Source organism: Poecile atricapillus, chromosome 2 (genome assembly GCF_030490865.1).
Source record: "Poecile atricapillus isolate bPoeAtr1 chromosome 2, bPoeAtr1.hap1, whole genome shotgun sequence".
Taxonomy (NCBI): Eukaryota; Metazoa; Chordata; class Aves; order Passeriformes; family Paridae; genus Poecile; species Poecile atricapillus.
Genome location: NC_081250.1, coordinates 63,611,938 through 63,625,355, shown reverse-complemented (window position 1 = coordinate 63,625,355; position 13,418 = coordinate 63,611,938). Strand labels below are relative to the sequence as shown.

At 41.3% G+C, this 13,418-nt stretch overlaps 2 protein-coding genes across 2 annotated transcripts in view; one reads left to right on the top strand and one right to left on the bottom strand.

The window, feature by feature from the left end:
* Positions 1 to 13,418, top strand: part of ATXN1 (ataxin 1) — a 362,359-nt gene that overhangs the window by 25,792 nt on the left and 323,149 nt on the right. The window contains exon 4 of the mRNA XM_058831292.1: positions 3,016 to 3,114. The gene's annotated coding sequence lies outside the window, so the exon portion shown is untranslated. The remainder of the gene's footprint in view (positions 1 to 3,015; positions 3,115 to 13,418) is intronic.
* Positions 3,971 to 11,998, bottom strand: STMND1 (stathmin domain containing 1). The gene is given in 9 exon segments (XM_058831106.1): positions 3,971 to 4,057; positions 4,060 to 4,166; positions 4,169 to 4,250; positions 4,253 to 4,300; positions 4,729 to 4,854; positions 8,575 to 8,657; positions 8,660 to 8,725; positions 10,820 to 10,844; positions 11,882 to 11,998. Coding segments are annotated over 9 exon segments (741 nt in total).

The window sequence follows — 13,418 nt, the reverse complement described above, 5'->3', positions numbered from 1 at the left end:
TTTCTGTATTCTTGGAACTCTATTTTTTCTCCCGTTTTTCTTCCTGGTGACAGCGTGAACGAATAGTTATTCACATCTTTCTTTTAGCTGGGTATCTTAGGAAACTGACTTAAAAGGGACGGCGGCATAAATACAGCACGCACGGAATATTCTCTCTTCCTGTTCAGAAATTCAGGGGGGAGGGAAAAAAAAAAACAAGCCAGGATTAAACACCTGACCTCTCCAGTGGCAATGCTGGGGCAGGGTGCGGCGCCGGGAGAAGAGTTCGGCGGGGCAGGGTGACCCCTGCCGGGGCGCTTTGTGCTGGAATTCCAGGGAAAATCCCAGGGCTGGAGCAGCAAGCTGCACTCAAGCCTGTGTGCTCAGGGGAGCTTGACTACGTGTTACAGCATCGTGCACCGACCATTTCTTCATCATGCAAGCAGGAGGCTCCAAAAGGCCTCCCCACACACATTACCTGAGGTAAGGGCTCGCTGCCCCTCACAGGGCGTCCGTGGTTTAGAGCAGGGACCGGGGGGCTGTCCCCAAACAGCAGAGGTAGGAATGCTCTGGCCTGCACCTAAACTGAGCACCAGTGATGCTGACACACTCAAACATCTCTAGCTCCGACTCTGTTCACCTGGTTGCTCAGCTGGTTCAAGTTAAGTCTCAGAAAGTTGGCTGCCCTCTGGTAAAGATAAGGGATTCAATTTAGGCAAATTAGTCCTATGGAAAGAGGTCCATGATGGTTATGTCTGAGGAGGGCAAGCCCTGGCTGGGCTGACCTCCTGAGATGCTTCTGCCTCCCCTCCTAACTCAGCCCTGGCATGGAAAAAAAAAGGCATCTTTGCTTAAGTCACCCATGCCTACACTTGTGTGTCTCTCTCCATGCATGGCTAGCAGAGAGAGATTGCCACTGATGGGGAGACCAGTGCTCTCCTCCACAGTTGCTATGGTGTTGTGGGCTTCTATTGCTTAGCTGGTGCCTTTTCAGCCTGTCAAGGGACAGGGAGTAGTGCAAATGTGACTGTGACACAAGTCCGTGGAGCTTAGTCATGGGAGCTGTTGAACAGTGCCCCGAGGGTTTTGGTAAGAGACTCAGCAGTCAAACAGGAAAAAATGTAGTACTTGAAGGAATTTTTAAAAGCACCTGGCACCTATTTGCTATCCTGCTTTTTTTTTTTTTTTTTTTTTTTTTGGTGCAGTTAGCCATGGTGAGGAGCCCTGCAGTTGTCAGCTCCATCTCAGTGTAATTTTATACACAGGAATATTCACAATGTACTGTTCCTTTGAACTAAGTCAAAACAGCATGCTGTTTCTTTGCTTAGAAGTGTAATTTAGTTCTCCCTGCTTAGCTGTTCTCTTAAGCATCAAGAGACAAGTCCAACATTCACTGAAAGTAATGGAAAGACATGGATGGTTTTCACTGGGAGTAAGATCAACGTTCAGTTAAACACACAGTTCAATAAGGCAGACTTTAACTGTTTCTCTTATTAATAACACAGAAATTAGTTTACTCAACAGAGACATTTGGTCTTTATTTTAAAATTATTTCTAAATGCAGAAAATAGTTAAACTGTGTGCCCAGCCAAGAGTTTGTATCTTCTATTGCAGGAAGAGGCTCAGCAGCTTATTGTGTCAAAAAGCATGAAATTGTGGTTTCAGCAGATCCTCCTAATAAAGGTAATAAAGTTGTGAAGATTGTAAAAGGAGAAATCCATGCGGTTTTTTTCTTAAGTTGCCTTCCACTGCTTCTACACAGTGTTTAGTCTCTTCCAAAAAGCATCCTAGAACAACTCAGAATATTATTCCCCCTGGTCTAATGGGGTCAGGCAGACAACACAACAACCCCTTCACAAAGCATGTACCAGGCTACCTAGCTTTAACACGCACCCTGCCCCAATAGATGCACGTGGAAAAGTTACCTGCTCTGGGCTTAAGTTCTTGGGTGTACATAGGAGGAATAATTGAGTAGTGTTTCACTTCTGAAACAGATTTGTGCCCTCCCCAGGTAAAGCTGACAAACTAGACAGCATCACTTCTCAGCTCACCAATTGAACTACACCATGCCTCAGCTTCATCTCAAGTCTTTGATTCTAGGAAGTTTATCTGAGGTAGCCTGCTATTAGTCCTACACTTTCTGTTGCTTTTTCCAGGGTATCTTTGCTGCATAGCTGATTTGGCAGATTAACAATCATGTGTGATCACACAGATGAGCCAGGCACAACCACGAGTGGTCCTGTTACAAAAAGGTACCTTTCTTGATACTGTGCTTTTCTCTCTGTGTCATCAGGGGTTTAACAGGCTTTGTGCTGCAGAGAGTTAAAATTCTTGCTCAGGAAATAATGGAAAAAATGGCCTTGGCTGCAAACATACGATCATTTGCCCTTCAGAAACTATGACAAGGCATTGGGAAACCATTAGCACTTGAGTAACTTCATTGCCAGCACAGGCAAAAAACTCTAACTCAAAGGAATGTCTGTACGGATGTGTGTATATGCATACAACATTTTTTTTTCCATATCTGGCCAGGTAGCCTTAGCTAAGTGTACCTAAGAAAAAAATTCAAGGAATGGCTTGGGTTAAGCACATAGTGAGAATGTACCCTCAGGTCTCTTACTTTTCCTATTTCTCATGTTGTTGGGAAATTTTGAACCAGCTAAGTAAAGTTTCTCTATTTTCTAAGGCTTTTTTTCTTTTTCCTGTTTCTCCATTGTTCTTTCCAGGCAACACAGGGTGATTTTCAGGTTTTCTTCTCTATTGCTAATATAATTTTTTTGCAAAACATGCCAACTGGACCAGGCCTGGAGGTGGGCTGAAGGAGTAGGCTCTATCTAATGGACTGCCTTTCTCAGCTTCTCAGGTGGGATCCCAGCTGCTTAGGAAACTAGATGATCTCTTGCTCCTCCCCTTAGTGATTTAGTACAAGTCTGTCAAGAGAGGAGAAAGCAGGAAAGCTTTTTTTATTCCTGAGAGTGATAGGAGAACTGCCACAAAGCTGTAAAAATAGGGGCTATCTTTTAATCTGTTCTGCAGTGCTTGGTCTGTGATTTGAGAGAAGAGTGGTCCTGTGCTACAGCTGGATTTCCTTGGCTGGGAAAGTGGAAAGGAAGAATGTATCACCTGTAGCTGAAGGTAAGAAAGTAAAAAGCCAGGCTAGGAGCAGAGGTGAGCATGATGTGGGATTAGTGAGGAAGGGAGGTGGGCAGAGCTAATGGCCCAAATGGAAGTGGGCATGGACGAGGAGGTGGTGGCAGGGCTGATAGCAGAGAGACTGCAAATGGCATAATTGCTTTACTTGTTTTTTGGAGGAGCTGGCTATAGTAAATGTTTTATGCCCATGAAAGGTAGGATATAGAGGATTCTAAAATCAGGAGACTGACCAGACACACAACTCTGGAACAGAAACAGTCATCTTCCAACTCACCTGTGCTCTGTGTATCTCAGCACATTAGTTGTTTTCTACATTATCATTTTGGTACTTGTTCTGTCTTTCCCTTATATGCGCAATACTTGTCAAATAGATGTTCTTGGGGCCTGTTATCACCTTATTGTCTGAAGGTCTCACCTCTCTGCCAGTCTCTCTGCACGCTAAGTTAGAATTCTTAGGGTCCCATCACGTTTTTCTACTGCCCCAAGTCCCTTCTGGTCACAGCTTTTTCCCTGTGTGCTCCTGCTTTTGTGTCTTCCGGTGTGTGTACAATATGTTTCCAATCTCCCGATCCCTAGAGAAAGGGAATCTTTTCATGGAACCACTAAAGAAGTTAGATAAATTTCATAATGTAATAATAGTAAGTTAAATTTGATAGACTCATGATAATGTACGTGTGCTTGAATTTAGTGACTAGCTTGTACCAGCCTCTTCCTGGTTCTTCTCACTTGTTTCTTCTAATTAATGTGTTGTTACACACAGATCAGACATCTTTTCCCAGGTGAGATAGGTAGCAGCAAGACTCAGCTGTGCCCCCTGATAAATCATTTACTTATGCCCTCAAAAAAGACATTTGCAGGGAACAGAGGAGCTCTTCATATTTGCAAGACAGACCCAGATTGATTCATTGATGCAGGTGTAAGTTATCAAGACTCAGTGACAGTGTCCTCCTCAGTATAATTGTTTGTGGTGTCTACTGCAGTTATTTTCTTCAGCAGCAGCCCTGGCTCAGCATCTAAAGGTGAGGGCTGAGGGTGCCTGTACCTCCTTGACTTTCAAAACCTGGGCAGTCCTTTTCAGTGTGTTTCCCTGTGGTTTGGTGAGCAGTTTCTGGGAGAAAAAAAATTATGTGCTGTGTTGTGGCGTTTTGCTCAGTTCCTCTTCCCTAACCTAGAACAAAACAACAAAATGTGCAATGCTCTGTAATGAGGGATGGAAGTAGGTATTTGTCAAAAACATGCAGCAGTTCTTTCTGTCTTTCTACCCAAATATGATCAGAAGATTACTCCAGTTATCACTGAATTTAGTAAATTTGTTCTGATGTCCATGGACTGTAAATCTTTTGCTATAAGGACAAAAAAAAGACTGCTCCAGAAGTTTCCTTTCTTGTGAATATTTTTAGAGTAATCCAGGCTTTCAGCAAAAAACCTGGACTTGCAACGTCTATGAGATGAATATAAGACCTACTGTACTGCGGTTAATCAGGTTTTGGTAGTAGGTTGTACATAAACTGTCTGCATTAGCTTGATTTATAAAAAAGTAGAGGGTTTCAGGTGATAAAGCAAACACTGGAAAAATACACAGCAGAATTAGATGACCTGTTTCTTTGCTTCAGCAGAAGGCTTCATGTCCTTCATTGTAAAATCATCCACTTCCTCATTTCCAAACTGATTTTTTTCCAGCCTAGCTGGGGGTTTTTGCAGTGTCTTTCCCAGGGCATTTCTCTGGAGAGAGATTAAAAACTTCCAGCAGGGTATATTTTGTTATTGGGGTGACATTTTGCTGCTTGCCTTCTGCTTTTCTTTCATGCATGGAGGTGATGGACACCAATACCAATGAAAGCCTAGAAATAATGATGTGCTAATAACCTCAGAGCTCACTCATGAGGGAGTGTTGTCTGCAGTGAGAATTCCCATTTGCTGGTGAGTGATGTGTCTGTGGAGCTTGCAGTGTTGCTGTACACCCAGCAGATGTGGGGATTTGATAACGAGGTCCTGAGGATTTAGACAAGTTACTTTATCACTGCTGAAGAGATTAAAGAATGATTTTGTTAAAGCTTCGCAATCATAATAGAGGTCTCTTGTGCATACAAATGAGCAGCCCAATCCTAGAGCCCTGCTGCTGAGGGTAGCACTTAGTCCTGAAAGATGTGGTGATTATGTGATTAGCCAGGAGGCTGAATTCTGCCATTTTCTGTGTGAGATTTAGCAATGCTAAACCCACACCGAGGACCTAGGGTTGAGATAATCACTATCCTGTTACAAGTTTCCTGAGTTATCTGCTCCTCAGCCTTTTATTGCCATAAATAACTCTAGAAGTCAGGCCTCACTGCCAGAAGTGTTAAGTGCTGCAAATAGTATAGAAGATGACTCATGAAGCGAGATGAAGGTGGAGCATGAATCAGTAGGAAGAAAACTGATATACAAAGGAGAAATTCTGAATGCAGATGACACAAAAAGTCTGAACAAAGCAATGTTCAATCATCATAAAAATGAATCAAAAGGGTTTTTTTTCAAAAGAAAAAACAAAAGGAAAGAAACTCTTCTATTTAATGAGAAAGACCATTCCAGTGAAAGCCCAAAGTACAAAGGTGCTGCATACTGACCATGTTATTCCTTACCCAAGATGAACTGTAGACTGCATAGAAAGAGATGGTTGAAAAATTCTTCCCAATATGTCCAAACAAAGCAGAGTATTCAGCAAGCAGGTTGCTTTCCAGATTGTTCTGTGTCTATATAAGCTAAGAAAAGAACCTGTCTTTGAGCTAAACAGTTTTGGAGATCAAGAGTCCTCATAGCTTCAATGAACCCACACTGAAAGCTAACAGCAATAGAAATACTAAAATAACCCGAGCACATTCCTTGTAAAAGATAACTCATGATAAGGAGATAAAATTCCCACAGACCACTCCATTTGAAATTACAGCTTTTGGTGCTTTTGCTTATCCTCCAAAAGCTTGCACATGTAGGAATGCCTTTAAAAGTAGACTTGGAAAAAGGTACCTGATAGATGACATCCTACAGCTGTTAGTGTAGTAAAGCATCCTGTTCTGCCTGTAATTCAACTCCTGCCACTTCCTGGGAGAAGGGATATCTCTTTAATGTAACTCCTCAGAGGTGAGAATTAACAAACTTTCATGTTTGACATCAGGGTTCAAGAAGCATCTGAATGGCACTTAGTCATGTGGTTCAGTTTTTGGTAGTCTTGCAAAAAGCAGGAAGTTTGATTTTTATGGATTTCTTCCAGCTTCAGATAACCCATGATATACAATCTCTTTGAAGCAATAAAGAGTAAAATAGGTTCTTCCTGTCCCCCAACTTCCAGCAGGTGCTAAAATGTAATATGGAAAGAAGCCTACATACCTGTGTCTTAGGTGAAAACTCTGTCTCTGCTAGCATTTCTAATAAGAACCACTGCAAAAATTGTAGAGGTTGATTTATCCCACCCTGTGTATGGCTCTTCCTTGGTTTTGTTATGCTAGATCCATAAAATGTTGCTCTCAAAGGTACTGCTCCTTTAGAGCAGTAATGCTTAGAAAAAAGTGTAATAAGACATTTTAACCTGTACTGTTTTTGAGTTCCTTTTTTCAGTATAAAGTAAGGGACAGTCAGAAGACCAAAGCCTCTAATGTAGCTGTTTCACAGGGCTGGCAGTGGCAGGAAATCTGGAGAGGATGGGTAATGCTGCCAAGGCTTAAGGGATGCAGATACTTACATGAAGCAGAACTATGCACAGGAAGGGAAAGCTCTAGCAGGGTTCTCTCCCCAATATTACTGTAAAAATAATCTCAAACCTGGTTGTACTCATCTTTTATAGTGTTGTGAGGGCCATGGGTTCATTTCTTCATTGAAGGTAGTGCTAGGACTGAAACTTGGCATAAATTCATGCTTATTCCTGGTCAGTACTAAGGTTTCAGAGGTGAATTTACCTTTGTGTTAATGAGCAAAATCCAGAGCTGCATGTTGTAATTTGCAATATGTCTAGATACCACACTTCTTCTACTGCGTCTGATGCAATTAATAGGAAATCTGCTGGATTTGAGCTTTAACAGAATAAGTTATTCTCAAGGAAGTTATCACAGGCTGAGTTTTCTATTGCTGCTAAGGGAAAGCTAATAGTTAACAGCTAGTGACAGATTTATGTTTTCATTTGTAGGCTACCCAGCAGTGGGCCCAGCTCAAATCTAAAGTATTGCTTGGAAAAGTTGGTTTTGTTAGTGAAAAATATGAAGTTCATTTTAAGACTGAAAAAAGTGCCTTCTTGCTACTGGGAGAATAGAAATTCTCTAAGGAAAAATAGCAAAGAGTGAGCTTCTGTCAATAAAAGAATCTGTGTAATTTAATACCAGGCAGCTTTTTAATACAATAGGAAAAAAAAGAGCAGACACTTGCCTCTGTTATGAAGGGGGAAAATATAAAAACCTGCCTGCAGTATGTTAGCTAAATTTAGCCACAGAGCGGCCAAACCTCTTGGATACTCAAAAGTCTGTCTAAATGAAGTAAGTGAAGGCTATAGAGAAGCTGTACTTGGAGACCCTCTATCCCCAAAGTGCTGGTAATAGGAAATGTGTTGGGCAGCACCAGTGGCCAGACTGTAAAGCAGCCCTTGCTTGTTTAGTCCCTCTTATCACAGAATCAGGAAGTTTCTGTTTGATTTTTCAATAATTTAAGTGGCTGAGGTTAGAGGTGTGTGAATGGCTTCCTGCAAATGATAAAGCTATTCGGCATCATCCTGGGTTTAAGCTTGAATTGTTCCTGTGTTCAAGCAGTGGTGGGATCATGCTTTGAACAATGCATATCCATAAAGGTGTTAAACTTCTTACAGATGTCCTGTAGACCTTCTCCTTCCTGACATCTGTACTCAAAAGCCTATCTAGAAGAGGCATCTGGTTCTTAACAAAATGCTCGACTAAAAAACTTGAGTTCAGAAACCAAAAGAAACCACAGGTTATCATTCAGAATGCAGAGAAAACAGATACTAGCATCTTAGTCAAATATCATTTCTATAATTTTTAAAATCAGTTTTGTAATAGTTCCTTAGGCCGAGGTCAAATATGACTTGTAGATTTCTCAGAAGTGTTGCTATTTGAGATTTCTGATGTCTTAATTTAAGTGTAATTTTAAGTCCTGACAGCGGCATTTCTTCTAGTTTCATGAGCCTAAGAAACGATTTTGTATCCCTTACTGGCATGCACTTCCAGTGAGTGTTTCAAAGAGACAAAGTTATTAATACTGTTATTTCCTTTGTCCACATTTGAAACAAGCCCAGAAACTGTAAACAACTGGAAACTATTGTCAACTTCTGTTGTATTAACATTCCTACAATATTTGCTTCTAAAAGTCTTAGAGGATGAATGTGTGGATGCTTTTTGTGTGCAGAAGCTGCATCTCGGGGTGCTCAAAGCAGAGTCAGAGCTGTAGCAGGAGTCCTGTTTCATATGACACCTTGTTCTCATATGCTTCTACAGTTCTGGCAGTGGTACTTTGACTCTTGATTATTCCCTGCATCCTCAGCTTCTCAAGAACAGTGATTTTTGCCTCTCTGTTTCCTCTAAGAGTGATGATTTACTGATGAACTCATTGTTGAGCACTGTGTCTTCAAAGGATGTAAACATTAAAACTCAATAGTTGTACAGCACTTGGCATTTGAGCAAAGCTTCATGATGTATTTCCAATGCCAGAGTTTTTGTTTAAGAGCTTGCATACTGAGACTGTCCAGTGGAGAAGGCCAGCTGGAGCCTCTCTTCACTGCTTAAAGTTTTCAGTAAATGTTTTAGTGGCTTCAAGAATGATGCAGGTGCCTAGTTCAGTTACACCCAGAGGGGCATGTTCAGGGAAGTGTGGAAACTTATGCTGAAGACCTGTGAAGCCAATTTTTGAGCATGTTCCCACAGGGTCCATTGGAGTTCTTGATAGTTTGACTTCTTAAGGGCTCTGTGATCTGGTTGGAGAAAGCCAGACTAAGATGGTATAGTACAAGCCTACTAACGAGCCATGTTGTAAAGATCGCTATGTTCGTCTGCTAAATAAACCCAAACTTTCATGTGGTTTTGTGATATGTGGGGTTTTTTTTATAACAGCATTGCTACATTTGAGTCTGATCATAAGCATTTCAACAATTATGCATTTATAGCCAGCATCAGGACTAAAAACCAAGTTATTTGATAATGCTTCTGAGTGTCTGTTTAGTTTCCACGTATTAGACATGAATAAACAACGAGCAACTTTAAGGCCAAGACCCGTCAGGTTTTGCAGCCCTCAGCTGACAGTTCTACCATCTGCCCAATCTCTATTGGCAGAAGTGAAAGCTCTCGTATGAAAAATGCTTGGACCAAAACAAAATTGCAGATATTTGACATCTGCCAGTCTTCATAAGCAGAGTGAGTATGACAACGTTGTCTTATTTTTTAGTTGTAAAACAAAACTACAGAACATCTACCACCCTGTAGATGACTCCGTACTGCTCCTAAAATAACCGAACCAGTTACCCAAAAAGCATCGGGGTTCGGCTGTCAGTCAGAACATGCAAATGTCAGAAGCCAGTATACAGCAAAACACATCGTGGCAAAAAATAAAAGCAGGATGAGTGGGCAATGCTGACAAGTGATGTGAATTTGTATTGATTTTACTAATCCATTCAGGAGAAAAATGTAGTTGAAGTATCTTGGTATGGTATGTCTTTTTTTGGTCTTGAAAAGGAAGATTGAAACATGATTTCAAAACTTTCTGTTTAGAAATTTCCTGTGAAGTTATCCTTTAGAAAGTGGGAGGAAAGGGAGGTTAAAATTAAATTAAACCATTTCAGAGCAAGCAAATAATTTTGTTCAATATGAAATGAAATCCTTTCATCATGTCCTTCAGTAGTATTGGCAATTAAGTCCTCTTAAACAATTAGCAAGCACCACTGATTACTCTTTTTGTGTTCTATTTGAAAAACTTTATTACAACTCTTGTTTATTACAAAGAGTAAACAACCACTGTACATACTCCATTTAGCATGTTTGTGAAATGTAAGTTGTTCACAGCACTTGAAAAATACAAGAGTTAAACTCTGAAATTAGAGGGTTCAAATAAACCGAAAAATGGTGCTGCTTTTCCATTAGCAACTCTTATTGCAATGGTATCCTAAGATTATAGAAAAGTTTGGGTCTAAGTGCTCACTTGCACTTGAAAGAAAAGGAAAAAATTCTTTGTACACCTTTGCTTGTTGTCATGATGATTTCTGGAGTTTTTATTTTTTTTTGTTTTCCATATTATAACTGGCTTTGCAACCTCTCATTGCAAACGTGAAGAAATCACAGGGTATTTACTTACTGTCTCTACCTGCTGCTTGTCAGGGCATTGTATTGACTTGGGTAAAAACTGGCTCATTGTAACAGCAGACTGAGAGCCCTCCTGTGGCAACATCCCTTCCCAAAGTACTGTAATCCCAGTTAGAGAGGGCTACCCCTCGGGACAAGGCTGGGTTTGTCCTCTTGGTCTATTCCAGGTATCCCAGGTGTCGACCCTGCTTCCTGTTCTGGTAGTGAGGGTGGAGTCATTCTGAAGAATGTGCTAAGAGTTCGATCTGTGTGGTGTCACAGCATGAACAATTCCAAGTGTGGAAGCTGGCTGTAGCAATAGACCTTCAAGATTATTTCCTCCTCAGTCTGTGTTTGTGGAGCTGTTGCAAACTTCAGTTATTGTTAACCTGTGCTTATGGAATTGCTGCTTATCTGAAAAGAAGTAAACCTTTATGGTGGTTCTTTGAGGAATATTTCCTCACTGGTCTCATCTTTTTGACTCCATCCTTTGAAGTCCCTGTTGGTCAAGCTGTCCCAGCCTGTGAGAGTCAGTCTCTATTCCATCAACGCTGTAATTTCTAGTCTACAGCAAGATGAAGAAAAAAATGTGAAAAGCTCCTTGGGCTCCTTAACATGTAAGAGGCTATTTAGAGTAGTCCTATAGAATTGGGAGCTCCAGAATGCAATGGAAGACAGAGGCATTCCGATACCTTAGGAATACCTTCTCTCACAGGTGGATGGTGAGTGAAGGTCTCTTTGACCATTTCAAAATTAATTTTTCATTTTCCATTTTTGAAACAAAGTATAAGTTTAAGTTTAAATGTGTCCATAATCAATTTAATTCCATTGGAGTATTGTTTCAGTACTTTCAGTGCCTTCTGTGTGCAGAACGTAGGTTAGAAGTTTAAAACTGAGTTTGAAATTAGCACTCGGCAAGCTGTTAACCTGTTGACCTTCTAAACAATAGCTCTGAATTTCCAACTAATGCAGGATTAGAGCCTAGATGTATTCTTGTCTCTTCCCTGTATGTTTGGGCTTAAGCCAACTCAACTCTGTAAGCTTCACAAAGTGGCTTCATATATATATATATCTTGCATATATAATATTTGCATATATACAAGTCCCCTCCCTCAAAATAACTTTTTGAGGCAAAATCCACCTTGCTGCAATGTTGTAATTTATCACTGGTGTGGGAGATAAGTGTCTATAATTGTATCTTTAATGAGGCAAGTGGGACACACTGTGAAAATCAGCTTTTCAGGTGCTGTGAAATCAGATAATGCATGGGGCCAAATGGTGACTCTGCTTCCTCTGTAGCAGAAGGATTTTATTAAGCTGAGTGAGTAATAGCCCTTCTCCTTGAGAACTCTCTGATAGAGCCAGAGCTACCCCTAATAGCAGCAAAACCATGTTTCTGTGTGCCTATGTCCTCCTGGTACACTCGTGTGCTAAGGCATCTCCAAACCCACTTCAGACGGAGTCCGTGCGGAAGAGGTCACCACCTGGCTTTTGACTCCATGGTTATTCTGTAGCCCCTCAGAAGGCAGCTGTGCCACTGCAGCCTGGATAGAAATATTGTAGCCCATGGTGAAATTGTGACCATCTGCTCCTTGCTGCAAGTTCAGGGAGTAGGAATGCCCAATTCTCTTCCTTGAGAGCCTGGTGGTTTGTTATCACCATGGAATCTAACTGTTGCCAGGGCCTGTTACTACAATAAATAACTCCACAGAAAGCATTCTTCTTATGTCCTGGCATACTGACATCATTGTCCTTGTTCAGACACTCCTCTCAGAAGATTAGAAGGAGTTTGTTTCATCTGTGGAGCTGGGATGCTGGTCTGGGAGTACCAAGTCTGTATAGGGCATTCAGGGTGTTAGTGAACCTCCTGTGGGAACTCAAGCTGTTGGATGAACAAGATACTGTCATGTAAAATACACACGTTTCGGCGTCTGGTTGAATTTGTTAAGTATACTTCAACACCATTAGCCATGGAAAAAGATCAGTTCTAAATCTGGATTTTCAGGCAGTTCAGCAAGCTTCTAAATGGGAGAAAATGTCATCGGGAGACAGGGACAGGCTGTGACTAGGGAAACTGTTTTAAGCATCCTTTGAGATCACTGTACAATTTCTTGATTACTGTTTGAATCTGTTCACATCCTTAGAAGTAAATGTCTGTAGGAGATTTAAAAAAAGAAAAAGCAGCCACAGTTTATGCTTTCAAGAGGTTGTTATAAAAGACAGCAGAGAAATGTTAAGTCAGTGCTGTCAGTTGAAGATCATGTCTTGGGTCACTTGTGCTGACATCATCAGCTAGTTATAGTTAGAAGAAATATAATTTTTTCCCCCCAAATATTTACATGAAACAGACTCTGTATGAACTAAGAATTCAAAGCCTTTTGAAGGAGAGCAAATGCTCAAGTAATTGTTAGTAACAATGAGGATTTTATTTTATTTTTTTTTTTAACTTCCTGAGACCCTGGTAACAAACAAACGTCACATTTTGACCTTACTCTGACTTGTAGTGGCAACATTTCTTTAAAACTTGTCATATTTTCCGTGTATATATGAGACACGGAGACGTTTACATGACTAATGTCTCTTTTAAATAGTAAGGCCAGTGGACTTTCAGAACCATATGAACCCCACTGCTGCGACAGTGTGACTCCAGCCTAAGCAATCGCTCTGGCCGGCTGGCTGCAGGCAGCCTTCGGCGTTCCTCTTGTCCCCAGTCCAAGCTCTCAGCTGGTCTGGTTGGAAAACTGAATAAAGTCATTTGCATGGCAGGGAGCCTGAAGTGATCTTCCCTGCCCCAGTGTGCCCTGCCTGACTGTGCAAAGCACTGCCATAAGGTTCCTGTAGGGCTTCCAGGTTCTCTCTAGCGAGTGCCTCTGCTGGGCTCGGAGCCCGTGTGCGGCTGTACCTACCTGTGCCGGCATCCTGGCGCTCCAAGGCACTCTCAAATGTGCACCCGCTGTCTCTTGAGAAACAGCTGTCTTCTAAGACATC